This window comes from Conger conger, chromosome 5 (assembly GCF_963514075.1).
Source record: "Conger conger chromosome 5, fConCon1.1, whole genome shotgun sequence".
NCBI lineage: Eukaryota > Metazoa > Chordata > Actinopteri > Anguilliformes > Congridae > Conger > Conger conger.
In genome coordinates this window covers 14,580,738-14,603,645 of record NC_083764.1, presented here as the reverse complement: position 1 = coordinate 14,603,645, position 22,908 = coordinate 14,580,738, and the positions used below count along the sequence as shown (strand labels likewise).

General features: G+C 38.8%; 3 protein-coding genes across 5 annotated transcripts; all 3 read right to left on the bottom strand.

Moving 5' to 3' along the window:
* Window positions 1-1,875: 1,875 nt before the first annotated feature.
* Window positions 1,876-2,898, bottom strand: LOC133129291 (trace amine-associated receptor 1-like). The gene has a single exon (XM_061243260.1). The coding sequence runs from the start codon at window positions 2,812-2,814 to the stop codon at window positions 1,876-1,878; it is 939 nt and encodes a 312-aa protein (XP_061099244.1). The 5' UTR covers window positions 2,815-2,898.
* A 4,619-nt stretch (window positions 2,899-7,517) lies between these two features.
* LOC133128268 (trace amine-associated receptor 2-like) lies at window positions 7,518-8,504 on the bottom strand. Its single transcript, XM_061241650.1, has one exon. It carries the CDS (start codon window positions 8,439-8,441, stop codon window positions 7,518-7,520), a length of 924 nt encoding a protein of 307 aa, XP_061097634.1. The 5' UTR covers window positions 8,442-8,504.
* A 7,568-nt stretch (window positions 8,505-16,072) lies between these two features.
* Window positions 16,073-21,609, bottom strand: LOC133129536 (trace amine-associated receptor 1-like). 3 transcript variants are annotated; one of them, XM_061243698.1, is made up of 3 exons: window positions 21,476-21,609; window positions 17,320-17,392; window positions 16,073-17,147 (listed from the first exon to the last, which is right to left on the bottom strand). In XM_061243698.1, the coding sequence occupies exon 3, from the start codon at window positions 17,132-17,134 to the stop codon at window positions 16,073-16,075; it is 1,062 nt and encodes a 353-aa protein (XP_061099682.1). In that variant the 5' UTR covers window positions 17,135-17,147; window positions 17,320-17,392; window positions 21,476-21,609. The 3 variants fall into 3 exon arrangements, with proteins under 3 accessions (XP_061099682.1, XP_061099681.1, XP_061099683.1); XM_061243697.1 differs by lacking the exon at window positions 21,476-21,609 and adding an exon at window positions 21,361-21,389; XM_061243699.1 differs by lacking the exon at window positions 21,476-21,609 and adding an exon at window positions 20,747-20,823.
* Between the last annotated feature and the right edge of the window lie 1,299 nt (window positions 21,610-22,908).

Sequence of the window (22,908 nt, the reverse complement as noted above, 5' to 3'; positions counted from 1 at the left end):
TTGCAAAGCTCAAGGCATGATGCAACAATCTATATGGTTATTGATCGTTGATTAATTTTAGGATGATGGCACAATTACAGTGTCTGTATTTTCTTAATGTCAACAATTTCAGTGTGATCATATTTAATGCAAGGGCAAGCCAATATGAATGCAGGAGGCAGACAGTTTGCTTTAAGATCATTAACACCTTACACTGCAGGACCATTAATAGTTCCCAGCATGTCCCTCAACGAAAAACAACAGCATGTTTTCCTAGACCAATTTACTTCATTATGTCAATGAGACCTATTTTTATTTATCTGCTGAGACAGCACCACAGACGGCCAAATTAAGGTGCTATTTTGGCAAATATGTTTCCTGCATAAAATGGAGGAACCATGGGACTCTGTTATCACCTCTATGTGAGGTTAGCCTTTTAATGATGATTTTACTCTCAATGGCATCCCGCTAATCTAAGGCGTCAGTCCCATTAAGTGATGCAATAATTTGCTCTCCTGCAAATGTCTTCCCTTGAGGGGAGTGATTGAGGGTTCATCTTTAAGTCTTTATATTATTTTATATGTGTGTTTTTGTGTCCTTGCTTTCTTACGATGTGCAGAACTAATGAATGTACTTTGAGTACCGGCAGAAAGAACAAAGAGTTGTCCACATTTATCAACAAGTTAAAATTAATCTGTGAAATGTAATGGTCTTTTTGCCATTAGATGCCATGGTCAAAAGTTATAACAAGTCAGCTGCATCAGACTGTAAGGCTACTCAGGCTTCTCAGACTTGTCTTCATTATAAGATTTTCTAGTTGGTACTGCAGGCCCTAGAAAATGTCCTTGACCCCAGTCAAGCAGGTTTTAAGCTTTTATCACCCCTTCTGTGTGGCAGGAGGAACTGAATACTTTAAACCTAGATTAGCAGGTTCAAGTTTCCATATGCTTTACTTCAACGAGAGTGACAAAGAAATCAACTTTCAACTTCAACTTGCTGTTAGTTAACTATGAAATCAATTTATACCTAAGAAGCTAAATCTCTTGCTGCCTAGTAACATGGATATGGAGTTTCCTAGCTTGTTTTTCTCTTTATAATGTGGCATGCTGAACTAGTGCCTTAGGTCAAACTGAGGAGTGTGGAGATGCTAATACCTTCTGCAGACCTAACCCTGACATGCTGCAGCAATATGTACAAGGTTTGCGGATAGTTGACAGTTATATTCTGTCAATGTTTCCTGCCTCTGCTTACAACATTCTTTTCACCAATAATCTCCCTGCTGAATACGCTTTCCAGTTGAGTAAAACATCACTGAGATTATCAAGCCAAACAAACAGGGTGGGTTACTAATTGTGCAAAAACCCCATACTGTTATATTTATTGTACATATATAGTACATGTACATACACTGCTGATATACACAATACATACTTCATACTTAATATGTATTCATAATAAATGTTTCACTCACAAAAAACTGAGTTTTTATTGTTAAACCTTGAGAAAATAGGTATTTAACTTGACTTAAATACCACATTTTGTGTGATATGAAATACGTAAAATAAGCGTAGATGCCTACTGGGCCAGCTTCTGAATTCTAGAAGATTCCAGTTGGAATGTAACTATGTGTCTGAACACAGCCTAAGCTCATCTGCTGTAATATAGGCACTTGTTGATAAACATGTGTGGTAGTGCCCTTATATCTGTGTAATGTTGCTTTCACACTCTACCAAGACAAGTTAAACATATGTTGAAATGATTATGTTGAAATATTCATGGTGGTTATTTGATGCTTTTTAAGTTTTGATGGTCAATGATATTTGGGGTTTATTATATTTAAAATGTAGGCTACACTAATGTTCTTAGATTAAGGTGATTGCAAAACAATAATGACTCTTAAGAGTACAGCTGCATCTGCCGAGTATTACGTTTTGATCTCCCAAAAATGATTATTTTAAGAGCTTTTCTGAACCAGGTGTAAAAGAAAGCATAAACCACAGGATTAAAAGTTGAATTCAAGTAACCGAACCAGACCAGGGCATCAACCAACACTGGGGGGATAGAATAACCGATGAAGGGGTCAATGATGTTGCACAGGAAAAAGGGGGCCCAGCAGATGAGGAAGACTCCAACCACTATGGCAAGGGTTTTTGCTCCTTTTCTTTCTCGTTGCCTAGATGCATTTTCCCCCTCCGCCTGAAACTTCCGTGTCATATCTTTAATAGACCTTGCCTGATGTCTGGCAACCACGTAGATTTTCAAGTAGATACTAAGTATGATCAGGCCGGGAATGAAAAAGGAGAATGTAGAGGCGACTACTGCTGAAGCGCGGCTAAAAAACACTGGACAGCCTCCAAAACAGTGCACATGTGCTTCAAAGAAGTCCTCACTGCCTTTTACATTGAGCCCAGAGAAGATCAGCCCGTAAGCAAACATAGCTGGGACCAGCCAACTGATGGTGAGCATGATTAGGACCGCAGCAGAGTTGATGAGGGTCCTGTACATTAGTGGGTCACAGACGGCAAAGTATCGGTCGACTGAGATGAATGAAAGATGGAAAATAGAGGAGGTGCTCAGCATGATGTCTGTGCTGGTGTGGAGTTTACACAGGAAGTCACCCATGTACCAACAACCTGTGACAGACCGTACAGCACTGCAGGGCATCACAAATGCCCCCAGCAGGAAGTCACACATTGCTAGTGAGAGGATGAGGTAGTTTGTGGAGGTGTGCAGCTGCTCAAAGTGTGCTATTGAGCTAATGACCAGAAGGTTCCCACTCATTGTTACTACTATGGTCAAGCCCATGAACAGGACCATGAGACACTGGAGACTCATGGGTAGAACTATCCTGCCACAAGATCCACTCAGGGACTCATAGCAAAAATGTGCTTCTGTGGAAACAATGCTGTTGCTGGAGATGTTTGAGAAACTCATCCTCAACGGCTGAAGGAAAAACAAGGGAGATAAATAAATAAACATTTATTGTCAACATTTCCAAACATTTCACACGAAGACAGATTAATTGAATTTCACACCATATTTAAGACACCCTCAATTACATTTCAAAAGTGGCAGCACCTGCCTGAACTCACTTTTATCACTTTTGTCAATATTTATAATGTCATCTTACTTTCAGTTTTAGTACTTGAAAAGAACAAGACTATACATCACAAAGCAGATTTAGTTACCAACAGAGACTGGTGCACTTTTTGAATGGCATTTGATTTCATGTTTAACAGCAAATTACTATTTTTTCAGTATCATGTAATATCACTGGTCACAATTGCAAGAATTTCCATGCACAAAGACTTGATAAACCTATTCACCAGATACTACCTTTAATGCTATGATTTAATACAAACCTGATAAGCTGGCACAGCGAGTAGAAATATGATATATGAAATAAGATATGTAACTTATATGTTCACTACAGAATTGTTTTATTGCCAATCACACTATCACCTTATATAACTTGAAATGCATGAAATGCCATTATTTCAGGTTAACTATAATGTGTATAAAGGACCTACTAACTTCACCTTATCTCTGAGTTGTCTGTGAAAGGTAACACCCACATCACTGGCATAATTTGGTCAACTGGGAACTGTTGTTGACTGTGAATTTGGGAATCATAATTTGATTTTGATAAAATAATAAAATATAAGGTTAACATACTTCAGGTCCTGCAGAATTGAAAAAGGTTATACTGTAATTGGTGGCCAAGGGCATGGGAGTTCAGACTATGCTGCCATCAGGCTAGAACATGGTAAAAAAACAAACCATGTTGTGTATGGAGCTGGGGGGTGTACTACGAAGCGAGATTACGGGGTTGGTGAGCTAACCTAAGCACTAAACCTGGGTTTCCTGGGCTCTAGGTCACTAATTTGGTTAGCCCGATTAGATTGTTGATGTTTTGGGACAAAGTCAGGACATTCGGTTTCATAAAGGGATTTCCCAATTTAGATGGGCTTGTTGCTGGGACAACAGTGTCTTAAGCACAAACTTGCAAAAACCAGGTTAAGATAAGTTAAAAGTTAAGTTAGGATATTAACATGTAAGTAGCCTATATAAACCAGCAGGTGAAATCTCTTTTGTATTTTTGTTTTTAATGTACACTTTGTGTTCTGTCTCAAATTTCTGAGTGGTACAAGCACTGCGGAATAAGAAAAAAAAAAAAAATGCTAATTTGCCACTGCCTGGAGGCAGGGGCTCCTAATTAAACATAAAACCACTGTATATCTACAGTGCAGTCCCTAGGGTTTTGAACAGTGGTACATTGTCTGTTCTTTTGGCTTTGTACTCGAGCAGCATATTGGTTTTGAAATGAAACAATAAATATGATGTTGCAGACTGACAGCTTTAATTTGAGGGTATTTATATCCATATCGGGTGATCCGTGTAGCAATTACATCCCTTCCCACACATTGTCCCCCATGTTAGAGGACCAAAACTAATTGGACAGTTGGCTTCGCAGCTGTTTCTGAATAGTCAGGTGTATTCAATCACTTCCTTAGTACAGGTATAAGAAAGCTTTCAGCATAGTCTTGATTCTAAGCTTTTGATTGCCTTTGTTATTGACTGTTATTGTCAGATGAGGACCTGAGTTGTGCCAACTGACACTCAAGGAAGCCATTAATGGGCTGAGAAATACGAAAAGCAGTCAGAGACAGGCCAAGGCCAAACAATACGGAAAATTCAGTTCAACTAGAGCAGGTAACTTTTTAACATTTTAATACTGCATGGACCACAAACAAGTTAACCATATCAAATGATATAGTTCCTCATGTGCCATAATACATTTTTGGGTGGGATGCCTGCTTTATTTCATTTTGATTAAGGAATACATGGGGCAGCATGGATGGTGCAGTGGATAGCACTGCCGCCTCACAGCAAGGAGGTCCTGGGTTTGAATCCCCGTCAGCCGGGGCCTCTCTGTGTGGAGTTTGCATGTTCTCCCTGTGTTTGCGTGGGTTTCCTGCGGGTACTCCGGTTTCCTCCCACAGTCCAAAGACATGCAGGTTAGGCTGATTGGAGAGTTTAAATTGCCCCTGGGTATGAGTGTGTGAGTGAATGGTGTATGTGCCCTGCGATGGACTGGCGACCTGTCCAGGGTGTATTCCTGCCTTTCGCCCCAATGTATGCTGGGATAGGCTCCAGCCCCATTGCGACCCTGTTCAGGATAAGCGGGTTAAGATGATGAATGGATGGATGGATGGATAAGAATACATATTATATTTAGCTCTATACACACAAACTGTATAAACAGAAGTTAAATGTGTCGTAAATAGACTGAGTATTACAAAAAATGCATGAGCAAAGGCTTTATGTATGGTTATATTTAAACGTATTTATACAAAAACAACCATGCATAAAACTTTGCTAAAAATTGGTCTACAGTCGCAAAATACTGAGCACCAAAGAAGTGATACTGGGTGCATTACAACACTTTTACTTAAATAAAATCTTGTAGTCCATGATATCCTTAGAGAGGCCAAGATGGGAAAAGGTGAGAAGATACCAGCACTCCTCATCCTCTTCCAACTGAGGTCCTGGCTTGGCATGGTTATTCTCAAAGATCTTTCTCATGAATGTGACAAACTGCTCCATCATCTGTTGCCTCTAGATGGTGCTCTCAATTATTTCAGATGAAGCATAAAAATAATTGAGTCTGTTCCAGGCTTTTCAGGGAACTGCATTAGGATTTTGAACTTGACCTAAGCATATCCTCCTGATGTGTTCACCTGACTCTTTACCAAGCCTTTTTGTTAACAGATCTAATTCCTCACTAGCTGTGAGACCTAGGCCCTGGATAGCAAGGTAAATGATGATTGCCATGCCCTGTAGCTCTCTGGTATATCATTAAAAAATATAGGCTTGTACTTACTCATTCCTGACGTGCAAAGTAACAGGCAAAGTTGTCCATGGCTGGAGCAGGGTTTATATCTGCTGAGGCATGGATGTGCTGGGCAGTGTGTAGCTGAGCTGAGGTTTGTTGGGTCTGATCAGCAATATCTAGGCGGCACTGCCTGTCTTCGAGGGGCGATTTAGCAGCCTCTCGCTTTGGTAATGGTGAAAAGGAGTAAAAACGTTAGTTTGTCTGGTGGCTTATTACAATGAAAGGGGATGGGCTAATGTAATTTTGAACTTCCCAAGTAATTACATTTTCATCTAGAGGAGGTGGTGAGGGTGTTGGGACCCTACTGTGAGGTGGAAAGCTGTATAATTTACATTGTCTCAACATACTGGTTTGCGCACTCGGTGATGTCCTTTTTTGACACAGAAATGCTAGATGTCCTATAAGATGCTTCCCCTTGCTGTCCTACAGCTGCTTCCTGAGCCTCCGTCTGGGCTAAAGCTGCCAGTTTAGCCTTTTCCTTTTGTGCCTGTTCAAATTTTAACCTAAATTTAAACCTAAAACTAAATTTTTAAACAAAACCTTCTGTTTTTAGTTTTGCATCCTCTTTGGCGAATTACGCTCATATACATACTGCCTCTGGCCTAGCACAAGCCCTTGCCCTCACTGGCTGACGATGAAGATGAGTGGCTATTCTTACTGCTTGCAACAGAAATCTGATGTTCTGTGTTCGTCCGTCCTACTATTCCAATTCAGTGCTTTAATCTGTTTCAGTTGGCCCACAACCAGTTGGACTTCTGCCTTTTCACTGTACTTTTCTCCTCATGGTGTTGTATTCAAAAGTAAACAGTAAGCCAAACTCCATTCAAAAACAACATGAGAGTCCGGATGTAGCCTTCTAGCTTCTGGGTTTATTGTTGACTCATTGGTGCATGGGGCCATGAATAGGATTGAAACTAAAAATAAAAATAAAAATACTATGCAATTATAAAATGGTCCCATTATACAGATAAATCTATATAATTATACAGATCAATCTAGCATTCAGATTCACCAAGAAACATTAAAGATATACACTGTGTACCATATAACATAAATCAATAGGCATGCTAAATGCTTTAACTGTAGCCTATGTATCTGAGACCGCTGTAGCGAGCAAGTTTTAATCAGAAGTTAATTGCAAGACAAAATGCTAAAATTTAACTAATTATTTTACATTTTTCACTCACAGGCAATGCTTTATGATTTTTTGAGGGGGGCAACAAGAGGATGAAAACAGATTAGCGTGATAGCTTCTCTCTCAGTGCTGAATCAGCCTCCAATGTAAACATGTGCTTTTAAATTCCAATTTCCTGAATTGCGATTTTAACAGATTGTGTTAAGGCAAAACATTCCCAGAGGAACGAACATTCATGGCTACTACCAACTTCAGGCATCAAGCAATTATCCCATGAAATCAGAGACAGTGCATGGGGGTGGGGGACAACATGTTTACCATTTGCTCGTTTAAAAACTATTTTTCTTAAAATTATTAAAAACATTTCATTTTAGCAATGAAAGAAATATCAGCGATATTGCATGCAATTTATTTAAACGTTTGAGAGCTTGACTGGATAAAATGCCAAATAGAAAAATAAGATGTATTCATAAGTGTAGATGAGAAACTGTTAAGGGTCATTTGAAATCAGTTGCACTCTGCATAAATATTTAATAATGAAGAGCCATTCTGAAAAACTTGTCCTGACATAATAATTTTAAACACCCTTTGGAAACAGGGATAGAAAAATCCATAAATGAGAGGGTTGCAGGTAGAATTAAAGTACGCCAACCATGATAGAGCATCAAATGCAATAGCAGGGGTGGAGAAATCAAGGAAAGGATCAGCAAGAACAATCAGGAAAAATGGCAACCAGCACAAGAGAAAGACTCCCAGTACAATGCCAAGGGTCTTTGCAGCTTTCTTCTCTCTTTGTTCAGATGTGCAGTTATTTTTATTATGTTGTGCTCTTCCCAAACTGCAGTTAATCTTTCTGGCTTGCACTTTTGCAACATGAAAAATCTTCATATAAAGGCCTGTCATCAATGCGCCTGGAATGAAGAAGGACACCAAAGAAGCCATCACCCCCCCTTGTTTGTTGAAAACATGAAAACAGGTGCCTGTGCAAGAGGTTAACTCCTCCACATTGACTAAATACATTTTAGAGAGAATCACCCCAAACCCAAATGCAAGGGAAATCAGCCAGCTGATTCCAATAAGGGCTGCTACCTTGTGCATAGATACCAAGGTTCTGTACTGAAGAGGCTTACAGATGGCCAAATATCTGTCAACAGAAATGAGACCCAGGTGCAAAAGAGATGCATGGCCCAGCATGATGTCAAGGCTGGAGTGTATCTTACAAAATGTCTCTCCAAAATACCAACAGTTTTCCACAGATCTGATCATGCTATATGGCAGAACTAAAACCCCCAAGAACCAGTCGGTGAATGCTAAAGACAGAACGAGAAGGTTGGTTGGAGAATGGAGCTGTCTGAAATGAGAGATGGAGATGATGACCAGCAGGTTCCCACAGACAGTCATCAGAATGATGAAAGCCATGGACACATACATGGCTACTTTGATGAGGATCAGTGTTTGACTTCGTGGGCAGGATCCTTTCAGGTACGCAAAACAGTATTCCGTTTCTGCAGAATCTCCCGTCAAGTTATGACCCAGAATGTCCATGTTTGGAGACACTTCCAATTAACAGCTATATCAAAGAAATATTTGCATGATTATTGTAATCTTATTTAACAGATAAAGATAAGCTTCACGGATTAGCAGTCTCAATTTCATCATACAATTACATTAAACAATTTTGCATAAGATGCTTACCTGTGTATTTTTACTCTGCAAATGGTATTGAAGATAAACCTATGTGAACTCCTGTGTGCAGTAAAAGGGATGAAGCAAATCTTTTCAGTCATTTTAACATGAACAGCCTGTGTTCCTTGAAAATAGTTCATTTCATTTGATCTATCAGTCTATCAGCAGTGAATTTTCAGACCGGTTATATACCTAAATAGCCAATGACAACACCCCTCTGAGTGACAAAAATGACGTATGAGAGAAGCAATGGCATCTGCAGTCATCTGAATCTTAGAATTCAGATGTGTGAATTCCATCTAATTACAAATAAAATGGCAATTTAATGAGGTCATAAAGTTATGAGTAGCTTGGTGATGCAAATATAAATTAAGGTGATGCCACTGTAGGGGTAGATGCCATTGAGAAATATTTTACCAGCAACATAAATGTAATTAACAGGAAGAGACTGTTTAAGTACTATCTATAATAAAATATTTTTATGATTGTTTTCATCTTTTCATCAAGAGACAAGGTTCACTGATTATTATACAAAAATATGGGCACCCCTGGTTTAAATGTCTGTTCCAATGAATCTGTACATGATCAAAAACAAACCTGAACTCTAAATGGTAGTTAGGCATTAAGATCTTTCTGCAAATTTTTAAGCAAGATTTTTACTGATTATGAATTAGAAAAAAAAGTAAAAGGTCCCTGTGCAAAAGTTTGGGAACTTACTTTTACTTTAAAAAAATATAATTAATAAGCAGGTGATTTACTTGTTAGAGCTTCAATGAGTCAGGTGAGTATAATTCCAGGGCTGAACAAACAGAAACACTAAAAACATCATTTTTTTAGAAAAATTGACATTTCTATTTTTTTTACTTTTACATAGCATGAATGCATGTTTGAAGGTGCTATTCCATGATTGTTGATGCTAAACAATTTGTTCAAACTGGTTTGAAGCAATTAGTCTGCAAAATTAGTTCTGATGGTCAGTTGTTATTGCCTGAGCCATGGGGCCGACATGCTCAGGCAGTAAGAGCAATCGTCTGGCAGTCGGAGGGTTGCCGGTTCATTCCCCCGTCAGGGCTGTGTCGAAGTGTCCCTGAGCAAGACACCTATCCCCTAAATGCTCCTGACGAGCTGGTCGGCGCCTTGCATGGCAGCCAATTGCCGTCGGTGTGTGAGTGTGTGTATGAATGGGTGAATGAGAAGCATCAATTGTACAGCGCTTTGGATAAAGGCGCTATATAAATGCCAACCATTTACCATTTGTTCCAGTATTTAAGGTAACATGAACTTTGAGCAGTGTCACAGTGTTAAACACGATGGCATGACTGAAGGAGCTCTCTGAGATTGTTCGTAGCCGCATTGTAGCCTTACATGATGCCGGTTGGTCACTTGATGAAAAGAATCATCTGGTGACATAAAAGTTATGACTTGGCCCTCTCAAAGTCCAGACCTTAATCCGATTGAGCAAATCTGGGATTTGCTGGATACCAAGATACATAAATCTGTTGTAACATCAAAAGAATCTCTTTAGAATGAACTTCAAACCATATGGAATGGTTTAACAAGTGAAGAAATTTAAAAAAAAATGTGAACTGCAATGCAAAGCAAAGGGTGGCCACACTAAATATTGACTTTTTTCTCCAAAAGAGACTATTATTTTTGTTTTCACAATATATTGTTATCTCTTTACTTATTTTCATCTACATGAACCAATATTACATGAAATAAATACTTGGTTTCTGATTTATCTTCATTGTGTTCAGTGTATAATCATCACTGCACACCACCAAAGAAGGTATGTTTGGAGAAAAAAGGGTGAAGCCTTTGTAGAGAAGAGAACACCATGCCAACCGTGAAGCATGGAGGTGGATCCATTATGCTTTGGTGTTGTGTGGCAGCTGGGGCACAGGAAATATTGTTAGAGTAGAAGGAAGAATGGATTCCACCAAATATCAAGAAATTTTAGAGTCAAATTTTCAAAGATCAGTCCAGACATTGAAGTTGAAGAGAGGTTGAGTATTCCAGCAAGACAATATTCCTAAGTATACCTCAAAATCAACCATGAAGTACCTCCAGGAAAGACGGATGACGGTTTTGGAATGGCCACCGCAGTCCCCAGACTTGATTATAATTGAAAATTTGTTACCGCAGTTACCGCAGCCGTCACCAATGTCCCTCTCCTCATTTGGCCTCCGACGCGGACACACACCCTGGGATTTCTCTCAAAGCCAGAAAAACTAAAATAACAGAAATAAAACAAAACCAAAATTCCAAAACACTTATTTAAAAATTGGGATCTGAGCCTGTTCCTTTCTGGCTGCCTGAAACCACACTGTTGCAAACCCCACTCTTTTATTTCCTTCCCTGTGTCTGAGAGGAGGAGGCCAATTACCCTGGTCCACATACATGTGTGCTGCCAATTACCAATGCTGAAGTGCTCTTACCAAGCCGGCAGCTTGTCAAGCTCACCTCCTGACATAGCAAGAACAACACCCCAATGTTTTCTTTAAAACAGAGGTGCCCAATCTTATCCTAAAAGGGCCGGCGTGGGTGCAGGTTTTTGTTTTAACCCAGCAGTAACACACCTGATTATACTAATGAACTAATCGTGGTCTTTAATCAAGACCTTGATGAGTAGAATCAGCTGTCTTAGTACTGTGCTAAAACAACAACCTGCACACACACTGGCCCTTTCTGGATAAGATTGGATACCCCTGCTTTAAAACTAGCTAGCTAGCAATCTAATTATAATTCAGGAACAGAACCTTTAATTTACAAATTCTGCTTAAATCTCTGCTTAAACTGCTTAAATCTTGACAGCATGCAGTCTCTGGATTCTTGCATTTATAAAGCAGTGTATTCAAGACAGAAGTATGGTAGCTAGCTAGCTATTTAATGAATAGCCTATACAACGTAAAATTAGATGGTTAGTTAGCAAGCGGCTGTATCTACAAACATTATGCTCTATAAGCTAGCGATGAAGGCAGGCAAAGTCCAGCCATTTCAGACGGCTAAATTAGGCTAAATTAAATAAATATATATTTAAACATGAAATAAATAAATGACATTAGAATTGCAGTCAAACACCCACTGTAAACCAATGACTGGCAGACTCAATTTTAGCAAAGGCATTCTGGGCTTCTGTGAATAGCAGAATATCTATGGCCCAGGGGTGCAAAAAAATGTGCCCTGCCACGTTTCTGGCAGCAGCCAGTTACAGTGGTAAAAATACATTACCCCCATGTGGGCACACCCCACGGCCAGAAGCATGAGGCATGCCCAGCCAAAACTGACAGATCTGAGAGATAAAATGAAGAAAACTGCCTTTGTTATTAAAGTTTTTATTTAGTCAATTATACACAAACAGACAGTATTATTACTTTTAGTTATACAACATTTAAAGGCCTCTGTGAAATATATACACGAAAAGCAACCAAAATAAACATTTATCAACAGCAGTACATCCAGATCAACACAGTGTCCCAGCTGCGCTGTGAGCGAAAAATCGATCCCATGACCTCTCAAATTTCCCACCTTCATTATTGACTCTAGCCAACATATGTTCATATGATACTATTTCTAACATAGCTTCCATCCATTTTTTTATGCCTGGAGAGGATGTACTTTTCCATAATCCAAGGATCATTCGGGCAGCTGTGACCACCCCTACATTTATCATTACCAGGTCATCCCTTGAAATATTGGACAATTCTGCTTGGTCTCCCAGTAGGCATATTCTTGGTGACACATCGTCGTACCCAGCCACTCCCCTATGCATTTTAGCACTTTCTTCCAAAATGGGTAAACAAGTTCACACTCCCAAATAGCATGAAAGAATGTTCCTGTTTCTGTCTGACATTTCCAACATAAATTATTGGTCAGCAGGCCCATCCTGTGGAGCCTAGAAGGAGTAAAATAAAACCTATGTATTACCTTGTACTAAGTAAATTTCCCCCTAGCCTCTTTTATATATCTCCCGGTATCTGATAATATTTTTGACCACTCCTCATCACTCAGATCACACCTTAAGTCCTTCTGCCAAATGATCCTCAGATTTTTACACATATCTTTTTGTAACCTGTTAAAGGTTTTGTAGAATGTAGCGGCCCTGTGTGTTATACAGGGTAGTTCCAAAAATTCCATCACTGGATTATTGCCCAGAATTATTTGGTCCTTATTGATACAGTCTCTAATTTGTAAGTATTTCCAGAAATTACCTTTGCTTTCCAAATCATATTTTTGCACAAGTTCAGAAAATGATATAAACACTCCATCCACATACAGGCCACTCATCCTGTATATCCCTTTTATAAGCCATTGATTCCAATAAACAGTCTTTTTACCAATACGTATGGCAGGATTGTGCCATATAGAGGCATATGATTGTCTTAAATGTGACACACCACACATCTTGTGCACTTCTCTCCAGACTGCTTTAGAATGAGATAGTACTGGATTTGAAGAGTAATCATATCCATTAGTCTTTGAACCATGTGAAAGAACATCCAAAGGTTTGAAAGGATTTACTAGTTCCTGTTCAATTTTGATCCAGCTCAGCTCTGGATCTGTTCCCTTCCAGTGCTTTATCAATCTAGACATTTCAAATGACATGTTGTATAGCCTCACATTGGGTAATGCCATACCTCCCATGTCCCTTGGTGAGCACATTTTCTTTATGTTGATCCTTGGTCTCTTCTTGTCCCATAGAAAATCTTTCATAATATCGCTTAAACAACTGTGGTGATATACTAACAGGCAACATCATGGAAACATAATTGAATTGTGGGGTAACCACCATTTTAATCACATTAACTTTCCCCCATAGAGTAAGCTTTAATTTCCCCCATTTATCCAGGTTCATTTTAATCTTCTGGAGGAGTGGTTCCATATTTGAAGGCATTATTTTTTCCAAATTAGAGTTTAATTGAATACCCAAGTACTTCATACCTGAAGATATCCATTTGAAATTATATGATGTAATATCACTAGAGTGACATGTATTCGAAATAGGCATACCTTCCGACTTGTGCCAATTTATCTTATAACCTGACAATCTAGAATATGAGTCAATACATTCAAGTAACACCGGTAAAGAGCAGGCAGGATCTGTTAACACTGCTAAAATATCGTCAGCATACATAAATAGCTTATGCTCCCTACCCCCTGCATGCACACCCTTAATTCTTACATCAGCTCTGATTGCTGAAGCCAGTGGTTCTAGAGCTATCGTAAAGAGCAATGGAGAGAGAGCGCAACCTTGCCTAGTCCCCCTAGAAAGGCAAAAAAAATTCGAAGTCAGCCCATTTGTGAGAACAGCTGCTCTTAGGTTGGAATAGGGTATTTTCACCCAGTTACAAAAACCAGGCCCAAACCCAAATTTTGAAAGAGCAACCATAAGGAAACCCCATTCCACCCGGTCAAACGCCTTCTCGGCATCTAGTGAGAAGGCTGCCACCGGTACCGGACTAGAGCGATTCATATATGTAAGAAGCCTTCTCATGTTATCCACTGAGGACTTGTTCTTAATAAAACCTACTTGATCCCCATTTATGATGTCTGGTAGCACTCTCTCTAACCGTGACGCCAGCGTCTTTGTCAAGATCTTACAATCTACCCCAATAAGACTTACGGGTCTATAATTAGATGGATCTGAAGTATCTCTGTCCTTTTTAGGGATAAGAGAAATTAAAGCATCATTAAATCTGCCAGACAAGGAGCCTGTCTCAAACGCTTCCAAATACACCTCGTGTAAAATGGGAGCCAGGATATCAACATATTTCTTATAATATTCAACCGGGAAGCCATCCAAGCCTGGTGACTTCCCTGTTTTCATGGATAAAATAGTAGCTCTAATCTCTTCTTCTGTTATAGAAGCATCCAGCTTCCCCTTTTGCTCATTAGAAATAGTGGGCAGTTGAAGACCTGAAAAAAATGCCTCCACTACCTCTGGGCTAGGCATACAGGCAGATGTGTAAAGATCCTCATAAAACTTTTCAAAAACCCCATTAATTTATTTTGTTGAAGTTACTACCCCATTACCCCTCTTAATCATTGGAATGTTGTTAGAGTTATCCTGTTGTTTCAACTGTCTAGCTAATAATCTGCCATTTTCACCCCCTTCATAAAACTTGGTTTTAAGTCTAAATAATGCATACTCAGCTTTTTTGTTATATATGTCATGCAACTGATACTTCAAATGACAAATTGTTTGGTATAAATTATCCGAATAGTGTCCTCCTAAATCCTTCTCTAAATCACTTATCTCTTTTTCTAATGTTTGTTCTTTCTTTGCATTTTCTTTTTTCACTTTTGAAGAGTGGGCAATAATTTTCCCTCTTATATATGCCTTAGATGCAAGAAAACTGCCTTTAAATATTATGCATTTATGTACTTGATTTTCTGTCAGGTAAATCAGTGATTTAGCAGACAAAAAAAGCCAACGTCAGATATTACGAACATTTTTATTAAAACATTTATATTAAAATATTAGGATTATTTTTTCCTCACTGACAGATCTGGTTTTCCCACTGACAGATTGGGCGTGGGGTGGCGCCCAATGTGCCCCTATTGAGCAACCACCGCTGCAAAAGTTATTGGACATTTGCTTCTCAGCTGTTTATGACTAGTCAGGTGTATGCAGTCGCTTCCATGGTGTAAGTATGAGAAAGCATTCTTATATCCTACACAAATCACCCAAGATGGATGTAGATGCCCTCAAATTAAATGTGACAGTCAGCAATCAGCTGGAGAACTGAGGCAAAAGTACAGCAATTGTACCACTATCTTAAGCAAATACACACGGACTGCACTGTAAGGAACATGCTTCCATAATCAAAAGGCGGGCTGGTACTCTTTTGATTATGTAGCCATGTTGTGCCCGCTTCAGAATATTTGAAAAACTGTACTTGGCGGAAACCCACACTGATTCACACACTGACTTTGTTTTTGGATAGAAACCTAACAAAAAATATAGTAGTCATGCCAATGTTGTTGAAAATCATAAAAAATAATTATTCATGAAATGACTTAATGAAATAAACAATAGTAAGTAAGAATGAATTATAATCTCAGATAAAACAGATCTCATGTGCAGCATGATAGAAATAAGAAGTGCAACCATAGCGACAGTCAAGCCTGAGGTTAAAAAATGCAGTGCGCAGTTTATATGCAAAATATGGGTATAATGGATTGATAGGCTTCTGATTTTAATTGTGATCTATCCACAATGGAAAGTAAAGTAATGTAAAGTAATGAAGTGAATGAAAACAGCAAAAAACACAATATGTAACACCATGAAAAAAACCCAGCCATACTAGCACCAATTGCTGTCAGCATATCATTGAAAAACTATGAGTAAGGGATACTGTGAGTGTTTTTTGGTATCAGGAATTATCCGCATAAATATTTAATAATGAAGAGCCATGCTGAAAAACTTTCCCTGATATAATCATTTTAAACACCCTCTGGAACCATGGATAGAAAAATCCATAAATGAGAGGATTGCATGTAGAATTAAAGTACCCCAACCAAACAAGAGCATCAAATACAAGAGCAGGAGTAGAAAAATGAAAGAATGGATCAACAATAAGCACCATGACAAATGGCAGCCAGCACAACAGAAAGACTCCCAGTACAATGCCAAGCGTCTTTGCAGCCTTTTTCTCTCTTTGTTCAGATGTGCAGTTCTTTTTATTAAGTCGTACTCTTGTCATTGCCATGCTACAGTTGATTTTTCTGGCCTGCACTCTTGCAACAAAGAAAATCTTCATATAGAGGGCTATCATCACTGTGCATGGAATGAAGAAGCCCACAAAAGCAGCCATCAACCCCCCTTCTTGATTAAAGAATATAATACAGGTACCTGTGCAAGCATTTATGAACAACTCCTCCATACCGACTAAATTAATTTTAGAGAGAATCACCCCAAACCCAAATGCAAAGGAAAACAACCAGGTGATTCCAATAAGGGCTGCCACCTTATGCATAGTTACTGATGTCCTGTACTGAAGAGGCTTACAGATGGCCAGATATCTGTCAACAGAAATGAGACCTAGGTGCAGAAGGGATGCAATGGACATCATGATGTCAAGGCTGGAGTGTATCTTACAAAATGATTCTCCAAAATACCAGCAGTTTTCCACAGATCTGATCATGCTATATGGCATAACAAAAGCCCCCAAGAACCAGTCGGTGCATGCTAAAGAGAGGATGAGGAGGTTTGTGGGAGAATGGAGCTGTCTGAAATGAGAGATGGAGATGATGACCAGCAGGTTTCCACACACAGTCATCAGAATGGTGAACACCATGAACATGTACATGGCTACTTTTATAGGGATCAGTGTTTGACCTCTTGGGCAGGATCCTTTCAGGTGTGGGAAACAGTACTGTGTTTCTGCTGAATCTCCTGTCAAGTTGAATCCCAGACTCTCCATCTCTGGAGACATTCACAGTTGGTGCCTTTAACAAAATATATTTTAATCATTATTTTCCTCTTTTCTAACATGATTATACAATTGCATGATTCTGTTACTTGTTGCATTCATAATGAAATAACTGTGAATTTGATCATTGCAGTTTTTTCATTCACTTAATTGATATTATATGCTCATTTTCATGTTTCCATGCTTACCTGATATGTATATAGTCTTGCTCATCCAAGAGTATTGAAGATAAATATATGTGAACTCCTGTGTGCAGTAAAACTGAAAAAGCAGATACAAATAATAATTATTTTCTTCACTAATTCAATCATGCCAACATACTCTTTCCTTGAAAACATTTAATGTAATTTGATCAATCAGTCTATAAGTCTATGATCTGTCCTAATATTTCAGACCCATTATATACCGAAACAGCAAAAGGCAACACCCATCTGACTGACAAGAATGACGTATGAGAGAAGCAATGGAACTATTATTTGTAGCTATGGGATACTGCAAAGAGCTATCACTGATGAAACACTTTTTTCCTCTCCCCCCTGCTTTCCTCCTGCAATATCATATGTTTAAAGTAATTTAATAATGCACCGCAACAGAGGATAAAAGTGTGTTTTGTCTTATTTTACAAGTCCGACAAACTCATTTATCCAGGTGATCCTCTGAAATGCAACATCCATTTTCACGGCAGTGTTGCAGAATTCAATATGAATTTACATGCAAATCTTTAATCTTGGTGTAAGTCAACTTCTGAAATCCTGCCACCAATACCCAATGACAAAAATGGAAAGGTATGATTTAAGTCTTACTCAGTTCAGGTATTTAAAAAATACCTGAAAACCCCTCAGGCACTCAGGCTGCACCTGAGCCTGTTTGGTAATTTGGTCACTTGATGTGCACCAAAGTGAGAGGAGTTAGTTGCTGTAGATTCCAGTTGTGTTTCAGGAAAGGATCTTGTCAAATTCGATGGTGAAAGGCAAGGTTCAGATCTTTATTTATTAATTATAAATGCTCTGTCTTTATGAGCATCTTCAGTCTAACACAAATCATTATTGAGAATGTCACAGTTTAAATACTATTTATCTGCCATTGGGCTAGCTAGGATGAAGGGTTTCTTGAATATGATAATTCACTCCTACCTCAGACAAAGGGGTATTTACCTTCCTACTTTACATTCATTGATCTAGCCAGTGGTTCCTTTCTGGTGAGATCAATGACTTTTCACATATTATAATGCTGTTCAACCAACACTTTTTTCCTTCCTATGGCTCTAGACACTTATGTCTCGGTGAGAAAAGGTACTCAACAGGATGAACATTTGAACTTAAATAGGAAACAAATATAGTCACAAATAAATAAAATATATGAAAAAATTGTATTGCTATGTTGCACCATTTCTGTGTTATGGATACCCTTTAAGCAATTAGCATAAAACATTAAGCCTTTTTTTACGCAAAAAAACTCAATTTAAATCCAACAGATCCTGACAAAAGACCACTTATTCTGTAGGTAATGTACATGCTTTTGTCATTTCATGACTGTACATTTTATTCCATTTGAATTGGACCTCAACATTCAAAATGTTGACGATGAATTGTCCATAGACTTAGCATGACAAAACACAAAGCTGACATGAATGATGGTAATTGAATGTTCTGTCCAGCAACGGTATCGCGTGCAGATCATGGCTAGATAACACACAGTAGCCAGTCTCACTGTCAGTCCAAAGTGGAAAGGAAGCTAAGGGTGGCCAAAAAGACCAGCTTGGTCTGCATACATAAACAGAAAACTCACAGCTAAATCGACAGATATTTTAGCTAGTTTATTAGGCTACTGATAAAAACAAATACAAAAATGAGTTCACTAGGTTAGCCAGCTAGCTCTACACAGAAAAATGGCAGTCACAGTGTTAATGCCAGCGAGTTAACTAGCTAGCTAGCCTATAGTTAGGCTTTTAAAAGTAGTTATACCTTGGTAGCTAGCTAGCCAACTGGCTGACGCAAATGTGTGTGTGTCTCCTTAAGATTTGACTGAATAAATGCATTTCAGACAGCGGAATTATTGTTAAAATGGAGAAGAATGATGCCAATTTAAATCGCACAGGTCGGGACAATAAGCAAATACAGACACACTGTCGGTGGCGTTAGGATAGTCAAATTGTGGAAATTTTGTTACTATAAAAGAGAAAGCATTGGCAGACTGAGTCTTAGCCTATCTCGGGGATCTTAAACCGCAGAACATTACTTTTTACATACTGCAGTCCCACCGTATTCAGTATATAGCTATGTAATTAAACCATGAAAAACAAATCTTGAGTCCAGACTTCAATATTTGGTAGTTTGCTTATTAATGAAATAGAGCTTTCGCCACTCTATTTAAGAGGGAGCAGTATTTAATATGGAAGTATTCTTCCTGATACATCCACTTTACCTCCCTATATTCAGTGTGTGCAGACTTTGTCATTTACACCTATTATTGTTTTGATAAGTGCAACAGATGCAAAATGAATTGCATATACAGTGGTTTCATGTTTAATTTGGCAGTTTGTTTCCATCCATCCATCCATTATCTTAACCTGCTGATCCTGAACAGAGTCACAGGGAGGCTGGAGCCTATCCCAGCATACATTGGGTGAAAGGCAGGAATACACCCTGGACAGGTCGCCAGCTCATCACAGGGCACACACACCATTAACTCACACACTCATACCCACGGGCGATTTAGACTCTCCAGTCAGCCTAACCTGCATGTCTTTGGACTGTGGGAGGAAACCAGAGAATCCGGAGGAAACCCACGTAAACATGGGGAGAACATGCAAACTCCACACAGAGAGGCCCCGGCCAACCGGGATTTAAACCCAGGACCTCCTTGCTGTGAGGCGGCAGTGCTGCCCACTGCACCATCCGTGCCGCCTGACCAAGGCATGACAACACAAAAGTAAACTAATACCACACTGTCGCATGCCAGATTGTCCACCAGATGGAGCCAGACAAGGGTCAGCAACTTCTCCCCAATTCTACTGCCTAATAGACTTGATCAAGTTCACCTGTGACTTTTAAGCTGCCCTGTTTTCACCAGTTTTTCCCCCAACTTTTCTTCTGTGAGGGTTTGCTGCTGAGCGCCTGTATTTGCAATGATGTATGTCTTCCGCTTCTCTAAGAGATTCTTATTTGTAAAATTATTTTTGTTTCTTTTTTCAAGTGATTTTTTCAAGAATGTTATTGTCTACTTTTTGAGTGCTCTGCAGTTGGACATTTATTGTGTTTTGGCTTGTGGCTATCTAGACTTGTGTACACATAACAATTCCAATACATCATACCACATTTACCAAAGCATAACACACTTTTCATCACAGTAATAAAAACACATGCAAAACCAGCCAGCACCCTAGAACACTTGCTAGTACTGGGCATTCTCAGAGCTGGGCATATCACAAATCACTAAGCCAGGGGTGTCCAATCTTATCCAGAAAGGGCCGGTGTGTGTGCAGGTTGTTGTTTTAGCACAGGACTAAGACAGCTGGTTCTACTCATCAAGGTCTTGATTAAAGACCACGATTAGTTCATTAGTATAATCAGGTGTGTACTAATAATCAGGTGTGTAGTATAATCAAGTACTTACCAAACTCCAAACACCTGATGGCGTTGGCTCTGGCCTTTCTAGTGTTAAACTTCTGAGTGCTTAACTATTGTCAAATAGAGAAATATAATCTTATTTTTTAACTGTATATGAGAATCTGTTATGGGTTGTTGGTCATCACTTGTTCTCTGCATAAATGTTTAGTAATGAAGAGCCATTCTGAAAAACCTTTCCTGATATTATAATTTTAAACACCCTCTGGAACCAGGGAAAGAAAAATCCATAAATGAGAGGGTTACATGCAGAATTAAAGTACCCTAACCAACCAAGAGCCTGAACTACAACAGCAGGAGTAGAAAAATGAAAGAAAGGATCAACAATAAGCATCATGCCATATGGCAGCCAGCACAACAGAAAGACTCCTAGTACAATGCCAAGCGTCTTTGCAGCCTTTTTCTCTCTTTGTTCAGATGTGCAGTTCTTTTTATCAAGTCGTACTCTTGTCATTGCCATGCTACAGTTGATTTTTCTGGCCTGCACTCTAGCAACAAAGAAAATCTTCATATAGAGGGCTATCATCACTGTGCATGGAATGAAGAAGCCCACAAAAGCAGCCATCACCCCCCCTTCTTGATTAAAAAATAAAATACAGGTACCTGTGCAAGCATTTATGAACAACTCCTCCATACCGACTAAATTAATTTTAGAGAGAATCACCCCAAACCCAAATGCAAAGGAAAACAACCAGGTGATTCCAATAAGGGCTGTTACCTTGTGCATAGTTACTGAGGTCCTGTACTGAAGAGGCTTACAGATGGCCAGATATCTGTCAGCAGAAATTAGACCTAGGTGCAGAAGTGATGCAATGCACATCATGATATCAAGGCTGGAGTGTATCTTACAAAATGATTCTCCAAAATACCAGCAGTTTTCCACAGATCTGATCATGCCATATGGCATAACAAAAGTCCCCAAGAACCAGTCGATGCATGCTAAAGAGAGGATGAGGAGGTTTGTGGGAGAATGGAGCTGTCTGAAATGAGAGATGGAGATGATGACCAGCAGGTTTCCACAGACAGTCATCAGAATGATGAAAGCCATGGACACATACATGGCCACTTTGATAAGGATCAGTGTTTGACTTTGTGGACAGGATCCTTTCAGGTGTGGGAAACAGTATTGTGTTTCTGCTGAATCTCCTGTCAAGTTGAATGCCACGCTCTTCATCTCTGGACACATTCACAGTTGGTGCCTTTAACGAAATATATTTGAATGATTGTTTTTCTCTTTTTTAGCATTAATAAACCTTTTTATTACTTTAATAAATAAACAGTATCATTATACAATTGTATTTATTATAAATGAAAGATGTTTATGATTCTGTTATTTCAGTCATTCACAATGAACTGTGTGAACTTGATAATTGCAGTTTTTATTCACTTACCTGATATTATGTGTTAATTTTCATGATTCCATGCTTACCTGATATGTAAAACAGATAAACTTAAATAAACAGATAAAACAGATTAACTTAAAAAACATACTCCTTCATTAAAAATGATCAGTCAAACTATAAGCCTATGATCTGTCCTGATTTTTGAGACCAATTATATACCCAAACAGCAAAAGGCAATGCCCATATGAATGACAAGAATGACGTATGAGAGGACCAATGGAACTGTTGTTTGTAGCTATGGGATACTGTGAAGAGCTATCAAAGATGAAGGCAACACTTTTTTCCTCTCCCCCCCCCTGCTTTCTTCCAGCAATATCATATGTTTAAAATAATTTAATAATGCATCGCAAAAGAGGATAAATGTTTGTTTTAATTTGTCAATAGTTTAAGTTCAGAGTTCCGACAAACCTATTTATCCAGGTCATTTTTTGAAATGCAACTGCCGTTTTCACGGCAGTGTTGCAGAATTTTGTATGAATTTACATGCAAAACTTTCATCTTGGCGTAAATCAACTCCAGCATGAAATCCTGCCATCAATACCCAATGACAAAAATGGAATGGTATGATCTAAATCTTATTCAATTTAAAGGTACAATAGGTAATTTCAGACTCCTAACGGTCAAGAGAGGAACTGCAGCAACGAACACCCTCAAAATACAAGTACTGTTTTGGAAAGTTAACAGTGACAAATGCGACAGAGTCTGCCATCTTTTCGTAGTTTTCTCATAAGAAAATGTTAGCAGAACA